Raw genomic sequence first — 16,343 nt, forward strand, 5'->3', positions numbered from 1 at the left:
AGTGGTGCATACCACCACGCCCAGCTAATTTTTGTATTTTCAGTAGAGATGGGGTTTCACCATGTTGGCTAGGCAGGCTGGTCTCAAACTCCTGAGCTCAAGCAATCCACCCGCCTCGGCCCCACAGAAGCTGGAATTACATGTATGAGCCACTGTGCCTGGCGTAGGAACCCAAAGAAGAATCCTAAAATCTGTCCTCAAAATTTCTCCACTTTTAAGTTGTGGTGGTTGTCTGTATATGAGCTACAACTTTTAATAAGAAAAACTTCCCACATGCTTACCAAATAGTGAAGATAATTTTTAAAAACTTAAGCAGTTCATAAAAACACAATATCCACGGTAACCACAAGAACATATTTATAAAATATACACAAAAGGAAATGTGAAGGGAATCAAAACTTATCACTACAAAAAAATCAATTAAAGAAAAGAAGGCAGTAGTGGAGGAGAGACAACAAAGCTACAGACACACAGAAAACAAGTAGCAAAGTGACAGAAGTGCTTCCTCATCAGCAATTAAACATAAATAAACCCTCCAATCAAAAGAAGAGACTGCAGAACTGATGGAAAATAACAAGACTCAACTATATGCTGCCTGTAGGACACTCACTTTAAAGATACAAAAAAGTTGAAAGTAAAAGGATGGACAAAGATATTCCATGCAAATAGTTGCTAAAAGACAGCTGGGGGGTGGCAATACTAGTCTTGGATAAAAAAGAACATGGTATATTTGGATAAAAAAGGACATGGTATATTGATAAAAGGGTCAATTCACCCAGAAGATATAACAATTATAAACATATATGGACTAAAAACAAAGGAGCCCTAAAATATACAAAACAAACATTGATAGAACTGATGGGAAAAGTAGATACTTGTACAATAGTAATTGGAGACTTCAACACCCCACTTTCAATAAAGGACAGAATGATCAGGCAGAATATCAATAAGAAAATAAAGGACCTGAACACCACTATAGAGCAAATGGACCTAACACATACAGAAAATTCCACCCAGTAACAGAATACACATTTTTCTCAAGTACACATCAGACAGTCTCTTGAACAGACTACGTATGTTCAGCCACAAAAGAAGTCTTAATATATTTTAAATGACTGAAATAATATAAAATTTATTTTCAAATCAAAATGGAATGAAACTAGATATCAAAAACTGAAGGAAAATGAAAAAATTCACAAGTCTGTATAAATTAAACTACACACTGTTACAAAACTTTTAAACTTGTGATTTCGAAAAAGAAATCCAAGAGAAATTATAAGATACCTTGAGACAAATGAAACCCAAAACATGCCAAAACTTATGGGGAGCAGTAAAAGCAATAGTAAAAGGGAAATTTACACCTATAAATGCCTACGTTAAAAAAGAAGAAACAACTTAGATCAACAGCTTAACTTTATACCTTAAGGAACTAGAGAAAGAAGACAAACTAAATTCAAAGCTAGCAGAAGTAACAAAATAATAAAGACTAGAGTGACAATAAATAAAACAGAAAACAGAAAAAGAGCAAAAACCCAAAACTTGGTTCTTTGAAAAGATCAACAAAACTGACCAACCTTTGGCTAGAATTAAGAACAAAAAGACTCAAATTATTAAAATCAGAAATGCAACTGGAGACATTACTACAGATCTTACATACATAGAAAGAATCATAAGTGAATACTAAGAACAACTGTATGCCAACAAACTGACAACCTAGAGGAAATGGACAAATTCCTAGAAACACACAATCAAACAAAACTGCAAAATGAAGCCAAAGAAAATCTGAATAGGCCTAAAACTAACAAGGAGATTAAAAAAAGAACCCAGAACTTCTCAACAAAGAAAGGCTCTGGATCCCATGGCTTCACTGGTGAATTCTACTAAACATGTAAAGAATTAACACCAATCGGTTGATTCCTGGGCAACATGGCTGAATAGGAACAGCTCCAGTCTGCAGCTTCCCATGAGATCAAGGCAGAAGGCAGGTAATTTCTGCATTTCCAACTAAGGTACCTGGCTCATCTCATTGGGACTGGTTAGACAATGGGTACAGCCCACAGAGGGCAAGAAGGAGCAGGGTGGAGGGTCACCTCACCTGGGAAGCGCAAGAGGTTGGGGCACTTCCTCCCTTAGCCAAGGGAAGCCACGAGGGATGGTGCATTCCAGCCCAGATACTAAACTTTTCCCATGGTCTTCACAACCCACAGACTAGAAGATTCCCTTGGGTGCCTACTCCACCAGGGACCTGGGTTTCAAGCATAAAACTGGTGGCCATTTGGGCAGACACTGAGCTAGCTGCAGGAGTTTTTTTTTCATACCCCACTGGTGCCTGGAACACCAGCAAGACAGAACCATTCACTCCCCTGGAAAGGGGGCTGAAGCCAGGGAGCCAAGTGGTCTAGTTCAGCAGATCCCACCCTCCCCGCCACCCCCATGGAGCCCTTCAGACTAAGATCTACTGGTGTGAAATTCTCACTGCCAGCACAGCAATCTGAAGTCGACCTTGGAGCTTGGTAGGGGGAGGGGCATCCACCATTACTGAGGCTTGAGTAGGTGGGTTTCCCCTCATAGTGTAAACAAAGCCATCGGGAAATTTGAACTGGGCAGAACCCACTGCAGCTCAGCAAAGCTGCTGTACCCAGACTGCCTCTCCAGATTACTCCTCTTTGAGCAGGGCATCTCTGAAAGAAAGGCAGCAGCCCTAGTCAGGGGCTTATAGATAAAACTGCCGTCTCCCTGGGACAGCACCTGGGGGAAGGGGTGGCTGTGGGTGCAGCTTCAGCAGACTTAAATGCTCCTGCCTGCCAGCTCTGAAGAAAGCAGCAGACCTCCCAGCACAGCACTTGAGCTCTGCTAAGGGACACCGTGCCTCCTCCAGTGGGTCCCTGACCCCCGTGCCTCCTGACTGGGAGACACGTCCCAGCAGGGGTCGACAGACACCTCACACAGGAGAGCTCCAGCTGGCATCTGGTGGGTACCCTTCTGGGACAAAGCTTCCAGAGAAAGGAAAAGGCAGCAATCTTTGCTATTCTTCAGCCTCCACTGGTGATACCCAGGCAAACAGGGTCTGGAGTGGACCTCCAGCAAACTCCGGCAGACCTGCAGCAGAGGGACCTGACTGTTAGAAGGAAAACTAACAGAAAGGAATAGCATCAATATCAATAAAATGGGCATCCATACATAAACCACATCTGAAGGTCACCAACATCAAAGAACAAAGGTAGATAAATCCATGAAGATAAGGAAAAACAGTGCAAAAAGGTTGAAAATTCCAAAAACCACAACGCCTCTTCTCCTCCAAAGGATCACAACCCCTCGCCAGCAAGGGAACAAAACTGGATGGAGAATGAGTTTGACGAATTCACTCACAGACGTAGGCTTCACAAGGTGGGTAGTAACAAACTTCTCCGAGCTAAGGGAGCATGTTCTAACCCAATGCAAGGAAGCTAAGAACCTTGAAAAAAGGTTAGAGGAATTGCTAACTAGAACACCCAGTTTAGAGAAGAACATAAATGACCTGATGGAGCTGAAAAACACAGCATGAGAACTTCGTGAAGCATACATAAGCATCAACAGCTGAATGGATCAAGTGGAAGAAAGGATATCAGGGATTGAAGATCAGTTTAATGAAATAAAGCAGGAAGACAAAATTAGAGAAAAAAGAAAGAAAAGGAACGAACAAAGTCTCCAAGAAATATGGGAATATATGAAAAGACCAAACCTACGTTTGACTGGTGTACCTGAAAGTGACAGGGAGAATGGAACCAAGTTGGAAAACACATTTCAGGATATTATCCAAGCAAACCTTCCCCAACTTGGCGAGGAAGGCCAACATTCAAATTCAGGAAATACAGAGACCACCACAAAGATACTCCTCGAGAAGAGCAATCCCAAGACACATAATCGTCAGATTCACTAAGGTTGAAATGAAGGAAAAAATGTTAAGGGCAGCCAGAGAGAAAGGTCGGATTACCCACAAAGGGAAGTAAGTCCATCAGACTAACAGCGGATCTCTCTGCAGAAACCCTACAAGTCAGAAGAGAGTGGGGGCCAATATTCAACATTGTTTTTTTTGTGTGTGTGATAGAGTCTCGCTCTGTCACGGCGGCGCAATCTTGGCTCACTGCAACCTCTGTCTCCTGGGTTCAATGGGTTCAAGCAGTTCTCTCAGCCTCATGAGTAGCAGGGATTACAGGCGCCCTGCCAGCACGCCCAGCTAATTTTTATATTTTTAGTAGAGATGGGGTTTCACCATCTTGGCCAGCTGGTCTTGAACTCCTGACCTTGTGATCCACCAGCCTTGGCTTCCCAAAGTGCTGGGATTACAGGTGTGAGCCACCGTGCCCAGCCTCAACATTCTTAAAGAATGTTCAACCCAGAATTTCATATCCAGCCAAACTAAGCTTCATAAGCAAAGGAGAAGTAAAATCCTTTACAGACAAGCAAATGGTGAGAGACTTTGTCACCACCAGGCCCCCCTTACAAGAGCTCCCGAAGGCAGCACTAAATACGGAAAAGAAAAACTGGTACCAGCCACTGCAAAAACATACCAAATTATAAAGGCTATCAACACTATGAAGAAACTGCATCAACTAATGGGCAAAATAACCAGCTACCATCAAAATGACAGGATCAAATTCACACATAACAATATTAACCTTAAATGTAAATGAGCTAAATGCCCCCAATTAAAAGACACAGACTGGCAAACTGGATAAAGAGTGAAGACCCATCAGTGTGCTGTATTTAGGGGATCCAACTCATGTGCAAAGACACACATAGGCTCAAAATAAACAGATGGAGGAATATTTACCAAGCAAATGGCAAGAAAAAAAAAATCAGAGGTTGCAATCCTAGTCTCTGATAAAACAGACTTTAAACCAACAAAGATTAAAAAAAAAAAAAGACAAAGAAGGGTATTACAGGGATCAATGCTGAAGGGTAAAGGGATCAATGCAACAAGAGCTAACTATCCTAAATATATATATGCACCCCATACAGGAGCACCCAGATTCATAAAGCAAGTTCTTAGAGACCTACAAAGAGACTTAGACTCCCACACAATAATAGTGAAAGACTTTAACAATCCATTGTCAATATTAGACAGATAACGAGACAGAAAATTAACAAGGATATCCAGGACTTGAACTCAGCTCTGGACCAAGCAGACCTAATAGATATCTACAGAACTCTTCAACCCAAATCAACAGAATATACACTCTTCTCAGCACCACATCACACTTATTCTAAAATTGATCACATAATTGGAAGTAAAACACTCCTTAGCAAATGCAAAAGAACAGAAATCATAACAAATAGTCTCTCGGACCACAGTGCAATCAAATTAGAACTCAAGATTAAGAAACTTACTCAAAACCCCACAACTACATGGAAACTGAACAATCTGCTCCTGAATGACTACTGGGTACATAACAAAATTAAGGCAGAAATAAGTAAGTTCTTTGAAACCAATGAGAACAGACACAAAGTACCAGAATCTCTGGGACACAGCTAACACAGTGTTTAGAGGGAAATTTATAGCACTAAATGCCCACAGGAGAAAGTGGCAAAGATATAAAATTGACACCCTAACATCACAATTGAAAGAACTAGAGAAGCAAGAGCAAACAAATTCAAAAGCTAGCAGAAGACAAAATAACTAAGATCAGAGCAGAACTGAAGGAGATAGAGACACAAAAAAAACCCTTCAAAAAAATCAATGAACCCAGGAGCTAGTTTTTTGAAAAGATTAACAAAATAGATAGACCGCTAGCCAGACTAATAAAGAAGAAAAGAGAGAAGAATCAAATAGACAATAAAAAATGATAAAGGAGATATCACCACTGATCCCACAGAAATAGAAATTACCATCAGAGAACACTATAAATACCTCTATGCAAATAAACTAGAAAATCTAGAAGAAATGGATAAATTCCTGGACACATACACCCTCCCAAGACTAAACCAGGAAGAAGTGAAATCTCTGAATAGATCAATAACAAGTTCTGAAATTGAGGCAGTAATTAATAGCCTACCAACCAACAAAAGCCCAGGACCAGATGGATTCACACCCGAATTCTACCAGAGGCACAAAGTGGAGCTGGTATCATTCCTTCTTAAAGTATTCCAAACAACAGAAAAGAGGGACTTCTCCCTAACTCACTTTATGAGGCCAGCATCTTCCTGGTAACAAAACCTGGCAGAGACACAACAAAAAAGAAAATTTCAGGCCAATATCCCTGATGAACATTGAGGTGAAAACCCTCAGTAAAATTCTGGCAAATTAAATCCAGCAGCACATCTTATCTACCACAATCAAGTCAGCTTCATCCTTCGGATGCAAGGCTGGTTCAGCATACGCAAATCAATCACATAAACAGACCCAATGAGAAAAACCATATTATTATCTCAATAGATGCAGAAAAGGCCTTCTACAAAATTCAACACTCCTTCATGCTAAAAACTCTCAATAAACCAGGCATTGATGGAATGTATCTCAAAATCATTAGAGCGATTTATGAGAAACCCACAGCCAATATCACACTGAATGGGCAAAAGCTGGAAGCATTTCCTTTGAAAACTGGAACAAGACAAAGATACCCTCTCTCACCACTCCTATTCAACATGGTATTGGAGGTTCTGGCCAGGGCAATTAGGCAAGATAAAGAAATAAAGGATATTCAAACAGGAAGTTAAATTGTCTCTGTTTGCAAATGACATGATTGTATATTTAGAAAACCCCATTGTCTCAGCCCAAAATCTCCTTAAGCTGATAAGCAACTTCAGCAAAGTCTCAGGATACAAATCAATGTGCAAAAATCACAAGCATTCCTATAGACCAATAGGTGTACAGACAAACAGAGAGCCAAATCATGAATGAACTCCCATTCACAATTGCTAAAAACAGAATAAAATACCTAGGAATACAACTTACAACGGATGTGAAAGACCTCTTCAAGGGGAACTATAAACCACTGCTCAAGGAAATAAGAGAGGACACAAACAAATGGAAAAACATTCCATGCTCATGGATAGGAAGAATCAATATCGTGAAAATAGCCATACTGCCCAAAGTAATTTATAGATTCAATGCTATCCCCATCAAGTTACCATTTGACTTTCTTCACAGAATTAGAAAAAACTAGTTTAAATTTCGTATGGAACCAAAATGGAGCCTGTATAGTCAAGACAATCCTAAGCAAAAAGAACAAAGCTGGAGGCATCATGCTTCCTGACTTCGAACTATACTACAAGGCTACAGTAACCAAAACAGCAAGGTATTGGTACCAAAACAGATATATAGACCAATGGAACAGAATAGAGGCCTCAGAAATAACGCCACGTATCTACAACCATCTGATCTTTGACAAATCTGACAAAAACAAGCAATGGGGAAAGGATTCCCTATTTAATAGTATTGGGAAATCTGGCTAGCCATATGCAGAAAACTCAAACTGGACCCCTTCCAGAAACTGGACCTTATACAAAAATTAACTCAAGATAGACTAAAGACTTAAACCTAAGACCTAAAACCATAAAAACCCTAGAAGAAAACCTAGGCAATACCATTCAGGAGATAGGCATGGGCAAAGGCTTCATGACTAAAACACCAAAAGCAATGGCAACAAAAGCCAAAATTGACAAATGGATCTAACTAAACTAAAGAGCTTTTGCACAGCAAAAGAAACTATTACCACAGTGAACAGGCAACCTACAGAATGGGGGAAAATTTTTGCAATCTATCCATCTGACAAAGGACTAATATCCAGAATCTACAAGGAACTTAAAACAAGTTTACAAGAAAAAAAAATCAATCCCATCAAAAAGTGGGTGAAGGATATGAACAGACACTTCTCAAAAGAAGACATTTATGCAGCCAACAAAGATATGAAAAAAAGCTCATAATCACTGGTCATTAGAGAAATGCAAATCAAAACCACAATGACATACCATCTCACACCAGTTAGAATGGCTACCACTAAAAAGTCAGAAAACAACAGATGCTGGAGAGGATGTGGAGAAACAGCACTTTTACACTGTTGGTGGGAGTGTAAATTAGTTCAACCATTGTGGAAGAGTGTGGAGACTCCACAAGGATCTAGAACTAGAAATACCATTTGACTCAGCAATCTCATTACTAGATATATACCCAAAGGATTATAAATCATTCTACTATAAAGACACATGCACACGTATGTTTATTGCAGCACTATTCATAATAGTAAAGATTTGGAATCAACCCAAATGCCCATTAATGATAGATTGGATAAAGAAAATGTGGCACATATATACCATGGAATACTAGGCAGCCATAAAAAAGGATGAGTTCATGTCCTTTGCAGGGACATGGATGAAGCGGGAAACCACCATTCTCAGCAAACTAACACAGGAACAAAACCAAACACTGCCTGCTCTCACTCCTAAGTGGGAGTTGAAGTATAAGAACACATGGACACAGGGAGGGGAGGGAACATCACAAACTGGGGCCTGTTGGGGGGTGGGGGTCTAGGGGAGGGATAGTATTAGGAGAAATATAGATGATGGGTTGATGGATGCAGCAAAGCAGCATGGCAGGTGTATACTTATGTAACAAATCTGCACGCTCTGCACATGTATCCCAGAACTTCAAGTATCGTAATAATAAAAAAAGTTAACACTAATCCTCAAACTCTTTGAAAAAGTTGAAGAACAAACACTAGTTACTCATTCTAAGAGGCCAGAACACTAGTTACTCATTCTATGAGGCCAGAATTACTCTGATACCAAAGCTAGAAAAGGTACACACAAAAAACTAAAGACCAATATCCCTTACGAATATTAACATAAAAATCCTCAAGAAAATTACTACTTCAGAATTCAGCAACATATAAAACGATTATACACCAAGAACAAGTGGGATTTATTCCCAGAATGCATGAGTGGTTCAATATACAAAAGCCTACCAATTTAATACATCACATTTACAGTAAGGGAAAAAAACTACATGATCAGCTCAATGAATTTTTAAAAAAGCATTTGACAAAATTCAACAGCCTTTCTTGATAAGAACATTCAATTAACTATGAATAGAAAAAAAAAACTTCCTTCACATGACAAAGGCCATATATGAGAAACCCAGAGCTACCATCATAATCAGTAGTGAAGGACAGAGCTCCACTGAGATCAAGAATAAGACAGATACCCAATTTCACTTCTATTGAATATATACTGGAAGTTCTGGTTGGAGCAATTAGGCAAGAAAATAAAATGAAAGGTATCCAAATTGGAAAGGAAGATGTAAGATTTTCTCTGCTCACAAATAACACATTCTTACATGCAGAAAACCCTAAAGATCACACCCACCCACCCACCCACACCCCCTGTTAGAGCTAATAAACTAAGTCAACAAAGTTGCTGGATGCAAAACCCACATACACAAATCCGTTGCATTTCTAAATGCTGCCAATTAACAATTAGAAAAGGAAGTTAAGAAAATAATTCCAGTATAATAGCATTAAAAAGAATAAAATATTAGGAATAAATTTAACCAAGGAGGCAAAACATTTTGTATGCTGAAAACTACAAAACATTGCTGAATGAATTAAAGATGAAAAATCATTGGGAATATACATCCTGTGTTCATGAATGGGAAGACTTCATACAGTTAAGATGACAATATTATTCAAAGTGACCCACAGATTTAAAATGATCCCTTTGAAAATCCCAACAGTGTTTCTGCAGAAATAGAAAAAGTCATCCTAAAATTCATGAAATGTGAATGAACCATGAATAGCCAATCCAATTTTGAAAAACAAGAAAAAAGTTGGAAGATTCACACGTCCTAATTTCAAAACTTATTACAAATTTACAGTAATCAAAACAATTACTGCTGGCATAACAACAGCCATATAGACCAATGGAATTGAGAGGCCAGAAACAAATCTTCACATAAATTTTTTTTTTTTTTTTGACGGAGTCTAGCTCTGTTGCCCAGGCTGGAGTGCAGTGGCGCAATCTCGGCTCACCGTGACCTCTACCTCCCAGGTTCAAGCGATTGTTCTGCCTCAGGCTCCTGAGAAGCTAGGATTACAGGCGTGTGCTACCACGCCTGGCTAAATTTTGTATTTTTAGTCGAGATGGGGTTTCGTCATGTTGGCCAGGCTGGTATCAAACTCCTGATATCAGGTGTTCCACCCACCTTGGCCTCCCAAAGTGCTGGGATTACAGGCATGAGCCACTGTGTCCGGTCTTTTTTTTTTTTTTTTTAAAGAAAAACAGAGATGGGGTTTTGCTATGTTGACCAGGCTGGTCTTGAACTCCTGCCCAGGCTGGTCTCAAACTCCCGGACTCAAGCAATCCTCCTGCCTCAGCTTCCTGTATAGCTGGGACTACAGATTGGCTATTCATGGTTCATTCACATTTCATGCCACTGTGCCCAGGTCTAACTGATTTTTGACAGGGGTGTCAAGACCATTCAATGGGAAAGGACAGTGTTTTCAAAAAATGATCCTGGGAAAGCTGGATATCCACATGAAAAAGAATGAAGTTGGAGCCATAACTTACACTATATACAAAAATTAACTCCAGATAGATCAAAGACCTAAACGTATTACAAAAGCTAAAACTATAAAACTCTCAGAAGAAAACGTATGAGAAAAGCTTCATGACATTGGTTTTGACAGTGATTTCTCGGATTATCACACCACAAACAACAACAAAAACCACATTAAATTGGGCTTCATCAAAATTAAAAACTTTTGTACGTGAAAGGACACTGTATCAAGGGAGTGAAAAGGCAACAAACAGAACGCAAAAGTCTGCTAATCACATACACAATAAGGGACGAATATCCAGAATATGCAGAGAACGTCCACAACTTAAAAAAAAAATTCAAAAGCGGGCAAAGGACGCGAAGAGACCTTTCTGCAAAGAAGATACATGAATAGCCAAGAAGCCCATGGAAAAATGCTCAACATTACCAATCGTTAGGCAAATCAAAACCACAATGAGATGCTACTTTACACATATTAGGATGGCTATTATCCAAAAGTATGAAAAACAACAGGTATTGGTGAAGATGTGGATAAACTGGAACCCTCTGTGTGCTGCTGGTCGGTGTGTAAATAAAATGGTGCAGCGACTGTGGAAAAGTTTGCTGGTTCCTCAAAAACTTAGACACAGATTTGCCATATGATCCAACAATTCTACACAGCAGCATTACTCATCATAACCCAAAGGTAGAAACAATCAAGCATCCATCAACAGATGAATGAATGTATAAAGAAAATGTGGCATTTACTTATGGAATACTTAGCCTTAAAAAAGAATAAAATTCTGATACATATGACCACAAGGATGAACCTTGAAATCTTTATGCTAAGCGAAGTAAGCCAGATATAAAAGGACAAATATTATATGATTCTACTATGAGTTACCTAGAATACGGAAATTCATAGAGACAGAAAGTAGAACAGAGGTTACCAGCGTGGGGAGAGAGAAAAAAACGGGAAGGAACTGTTTCATGGGTATAGAGTTTCAGTTTGGGATGATAAAAATGCTCCAGACAAAGTGGTGATGGTTGCACAACAATGAGCATATACTTAATGCCACTGATTTGTACATTTAAAAGTGACTGAGGGTAAATTTTATACCATGTATATTTTGCCGCGGTTGAAAAAAAAAAGCTACAACCCTCCTGCAAGGGTATTTGGCAATATCTAACCAAACTACACAACTTTTTTTAACCAAACAATCCCACTTCCAGGAATTTATCCTGATGACATGTCTCCAACAATACAGAAAGACATACACATAACATTATTCACTGCAGCTTGTTTATAACTGCAAATATTGGGAATAACCTATATGCCCAACATAAGTAGAAGATAAAATAAAGTTGGTATATACAATGCTCTACTATGCAGCTAAAAAATAAAAATGTGCTTTATGAATTGATATGGAATGGTTTCCAGGATATACTTTTTTTTTTTTTTTTTTGAGACAGGGTCTCACTCTGTCACACAGACTGGAGAGTGCAATGGCCTGATCTCAGCTCACTGCAACCTCCACCTCCTGGTTTCAAGCGATTTTCACGCCTCACCTTCCCCAGTAGCTGGAATTATAGGCGCATGCTACCATGCCCTACTAATTTTTGTATTTTTAGCAGAGACAGAGTTTCGCCATGTTGCCCAGGCTGGTCTCAAACTCCTGACCTCAAGTGATCCGCCCACCTTGGCCTCCCAAAGTGCTGGGATTACAGGTGTGAGCCACTGCACCTGACAAGGATATACTTTTAAGTTGAAAAAATAAAGTGTAAAAGAATAATGCTGTCCTTCAAGTAAGAAAAAATGTCACATAAGAAAATACACATGTATCTGCTCATTTGTGCAAAAAGAAATCCAGAGAGAGGGTAGAAATGGAAGGCAGAGAATGAAGGAGTCAAGCACACTTCCAAGTGTCCCTCTTGGGATGTGGGCTCTCTAGGAACAACAGTTATGTTCCCAGAACCCCCACATAAAAACAGTGTATAGAAACCATGATGTGAGGGCACAAAATGAAATAGAAACCACTAGCCTGAGTAACTGGAAAACAGTATCTTGACAGTAAAACTAAATACAAAAAGAACTGTACATAAGGTACTTTGTTAGGAAATTTCTCAAAGGGATATGGATTAGCAATTGTGAAGTTACTTTTTGTGTATATTAGGATTAAACAAATTAATCCATTTTAGATAAGTTAGTCAGGTTTCTCTCTGTAAGATGAAGAAAGGGCTCCTTGGAAATACAGTTGATCTAGGGTTGGGTCAGAGAAAACACAAGTTGAGCCTGGTTCATCCAGAATTGCCATAAAGTAAGAAAATAATTAAAAAACTATTAATTGGGTATGTTGAGAGGACACAGGAGGCAAACTGAAGGAGCTTCCAATGGCTGAAGCTTGGGTTTTGAGCAACAAAATAATGTTAGTATCATAGAAAAATAACTTTTTTTGAGACATTCTCACTCTGGTCACCCAGGCTGGAGTGCCGTGGTGTGACCTTAGCTCACTGCAGCCTTGACCTCCTGGGCTCAGGTGATTTTCCCACCTCAGCCTCCTGAGTAGCTGGGACTATAGGCACCTGCCACTATGCCCAGCTAATTTTTGTATTTTTAGTAGAGACGGGGGTTTCACCACATTGCCGAGGCTGGTCTCGAACTCCTGACCTCAAGTGATCTGTTGCCTCGGCTTCCCAAAGTGCTGGGATTACAGGCGTGAGCCACGATGCCTGGTCATAATAATATTATTATTAATATTATAACAACAGAATAAAATAAAATATCCATAAGCCCATACTGATGTAATTATTAATAACTGAATAAGTGAGGAAAAGGGATAGTTTTTCTTAGAGCAGAAAGTTAATTAACGTATACAGAAGGAATGATGGAAATAGAAAATCATGATCAGGTAAACCCTACAGTAGTAACTGTTACAGGCAGAAGCCAACAATGGATGCTAAAATTAGTGGGTGAGGAGATGTCGGCATAGACTCAAAGAGACTTATTAATTAGAAAAGAAAAAAAATAGCAATTTTTTAGTGAAGAAAACTGGCAGCACCTTAAGGAAGTGATCAAAGTTAACATTACCAGCAATAAGACAAAATGATACCATGTACCCCTGCTTCACTGACACGATGTAGTTAGAAGAGCACCACCGTTTCTGTGGTATTCCTGACAGAAATACACAGCCTCGGTGGAATCCCTAGGAAACATTAGACAAACTCAGACTGATGGACGTTCTACTACACTGGCTAGAACTCTTGACAATGTGCCAAGGAAAGACACAGACAGAGTAACCGTCACAGATGGAGAAGGCTAAGGATACTTGACAACTAAAAGCAATATGGGAAACTGGATCATAAAGAGGACCTTCATGGCAAAACTAGAGATACTGGAATTAGGTCTATAGCTTAGTTAATAATAGTGTTATCTGTGTTAATTTTCAGTTTCACTCTGGCTTTGAGAGATGTTGGCATTAGGGGAATCTGAGTGAATGGCACATAGGGAACTCTATCATTTTTATAATGTTCTGTAAGTTTAAAGTTATTTAAAAAGAAAAAGATCTATGGCATATCTAAATCTTTGATGACCATAGTTTCATGGATTCATAACTATTCACCAAGCTAAATTAATACTACTACTAAGTTAGAAAATCTTGAGAGAAAGTGTAAGTCTTCCCTGTCTGCAATCTCTACCACTTGTTTATACCTTTATAATGAGTGTTCCAATTGATATGCTAACATGGTTTTTTCACCCATGACAGTCCATTCCAAGAGAACAGGGACCAAGATACAGTTGCTTCTACCATGTGACTTGCATATTTTTGTCAAAAGTAAATGCTGTCTGGTATAGTGCCATGTGCCTGTAGTCCCAGCTACTTGGGAGGGTGAAGCAGAGGATCGCTTGAGCCCAGGAGTTTAAGGCCAGCCTGGGCAACAAATCAAGACCCCATCTCCAAAAATTAAATAAAATTTAAAACATTTTAAATTTAATATTCTTGCATTAAAAAGAGCTATAATAAAACAAAAAAAATACATCCTAAAATATTTTTAAAAAGTAAATGCTGAGTGCATTGCGAATGAGTGAACAATATGTAAAAGATCTCAATACTATAGGAATTATTTACTTACGCTCCACAAAGGAAGTAAAGAGCATTCGAAACCTGCTAAGCCGACTACCTTCATCTGCCCACATTCGAATCACTCCAATTCCTGTTTTAAGCATTACATCATTGGCCACAGTGCTGCAAAACTTGGCCTTCAGGTTTTCAATAGAACTGCTTCCATCATAGACTGCAACGAAGTTTCTCTTGCATTCATTTGAGTGCTCCATTTGATAATCTAGGAACCTCAAATAAATCTGTAGTATTAACACAAAAACACTGCTTTTAAAAAGATACATTAATTTGAATTTTTCTATTTCTATTTTCCACAGACAACATGGTACACCCAATAATAACAGCTGACAGAAAACCATAATAGATAAATGGCTGATGCCTAATAGTTAGAGGAACTAAGATTAATGATCTGTTTCTTTGGTTGTCTTAATAATGGAACCAAGCATTAAGGAACTTACTTTGTGTTTTGTCTATAAAGAGAAGAAACTTTTTGTTCACAAGGCATAACTATCTCACATTTTTCTCATTATAAAAGCAATCTCATGGTACTGGACAGGGGAGAAAATAAAATAATCACTCATAATTCTATTATTCCAACAATGCATGTGATTAGTGAATTTCTTTTCAGTTTTTCTGCACATTTAAAAAACCTGTGTTTAATTGTAAGATATACACATCCTACTTTGGCTGTATCATATAAAAATGTTTTTATCTGTATTCTTAGCCATACCTATTCCCAGATGTCCTATTATTTATTTACACAATAACCTACTGTTCTACATGGTTGCTTTATGATTTCACCTCTTAACAATATCTGCATTTTCAGACAGGCAGACATCAACTGTACTATCAAAGGAAGCTCTGTTAGCATCCCCCCATTCAAATTTTATAGCTAAATGGTACTAAGTTATTTCCTAAACACTCTCGATCCATTGTTGTTTGACAATTTCTCTTACATTGTGAACTTGGATTTTAAACATTAATCTCCAGAAGAGCCTAATGAAGTAGGTATCACGTTTTTTTGTGGGCAGAGATGAATCTGTTATTCGGTGGCAAGGATTAAACCCAGGTTGGTCTGACTCTAAATGTGCGTCCTTCCCATTCCATGAGGTGCTTTACATACTCACACAGTGTTCCCTGTTTGGGCTCTAGTTGCTCATATGTGACTCTACGATTAAAATAAAATTTGAGTGAGTAAATAAAGATTACCTTTGAATTGCCATTCAAGACATCTAATGAGTATTCACTTCCTAGCTATTACTCTGAGGGAGCAGTATGCCACCCCTATCCTTTAATTCAAAGGGATTAATAAAACAAAAATGTTATGTCATATATTCTCCCCCACTCCACCAAATACCTTGATGGCATAATACTAAGAGAGAACAACTTACAAAATACAGCTTAAAGAATTAAATTTTGACTAAATAATTTTGGTTTCTTTGAAATGACTGGTTCACCACTTCCGTGAGAGTGGTGGAAAATTAGTAATGAAAAGAGATTTCCAGTTCAAAACTTTACAAACTCTTCATGCATGTATTTTAACATAGAAGCAATATGTTTTCTTAAATACATCATCAGTTCTCATTAGTTTTCCATCACTTATATAACCCAAACCCTCTGCTCACACTCTGTGGTAGGGAGCACTAATGCTGTAATAACTTCCCTTTTCCACTAGACTGTGATGTCTTCCAATGGAAGGTCACTGGCTCAGTTTC

At 38.7% G+C, this 16,343-nt stretch overlaps 1 protein-coding gene across 5 annotated transcripts in view; it reads right to left on the reverse strand.

Annotated features, from left to right (window-relative positions):
- Positions 1-16,343, reverse strand: part of NETO2 (neuropilin and tolloid like 2) — a 62,109-nt gene that overhangs the window by 13,067 nt on the left and 32,699 nt on the right. For all 5 annotated transcript variants that reach the window (XM_038008034.2, XM_038008032.2, XM_007992219.3 and 2 more), the window contains exon 7: positions 14,642-14,870. In XM_038008034.2, the coding sequence (XP_037863962.2) occupies positions 14,642-14,870 (229 nt within the window). The remainder of the gene's footprint in view (positions 1-14,641; positions 14,871-16,343) is intronic.

Source organism: Chlorocebus sabaeus, chromosome 5 (assembly GCF_047675955.1).
Source record: "Chlorocebus sabaeus isolate Y175 chromosome 5, mChlSab1.0.hap1, whole genome shotgun sequence".
Lineage (NCBI taxonomy): Eukaryota > Metazoa > Chordata > Mammalia > Primates > Cercopithecidae > Chlorocebus > Chlorocebus sabaeus.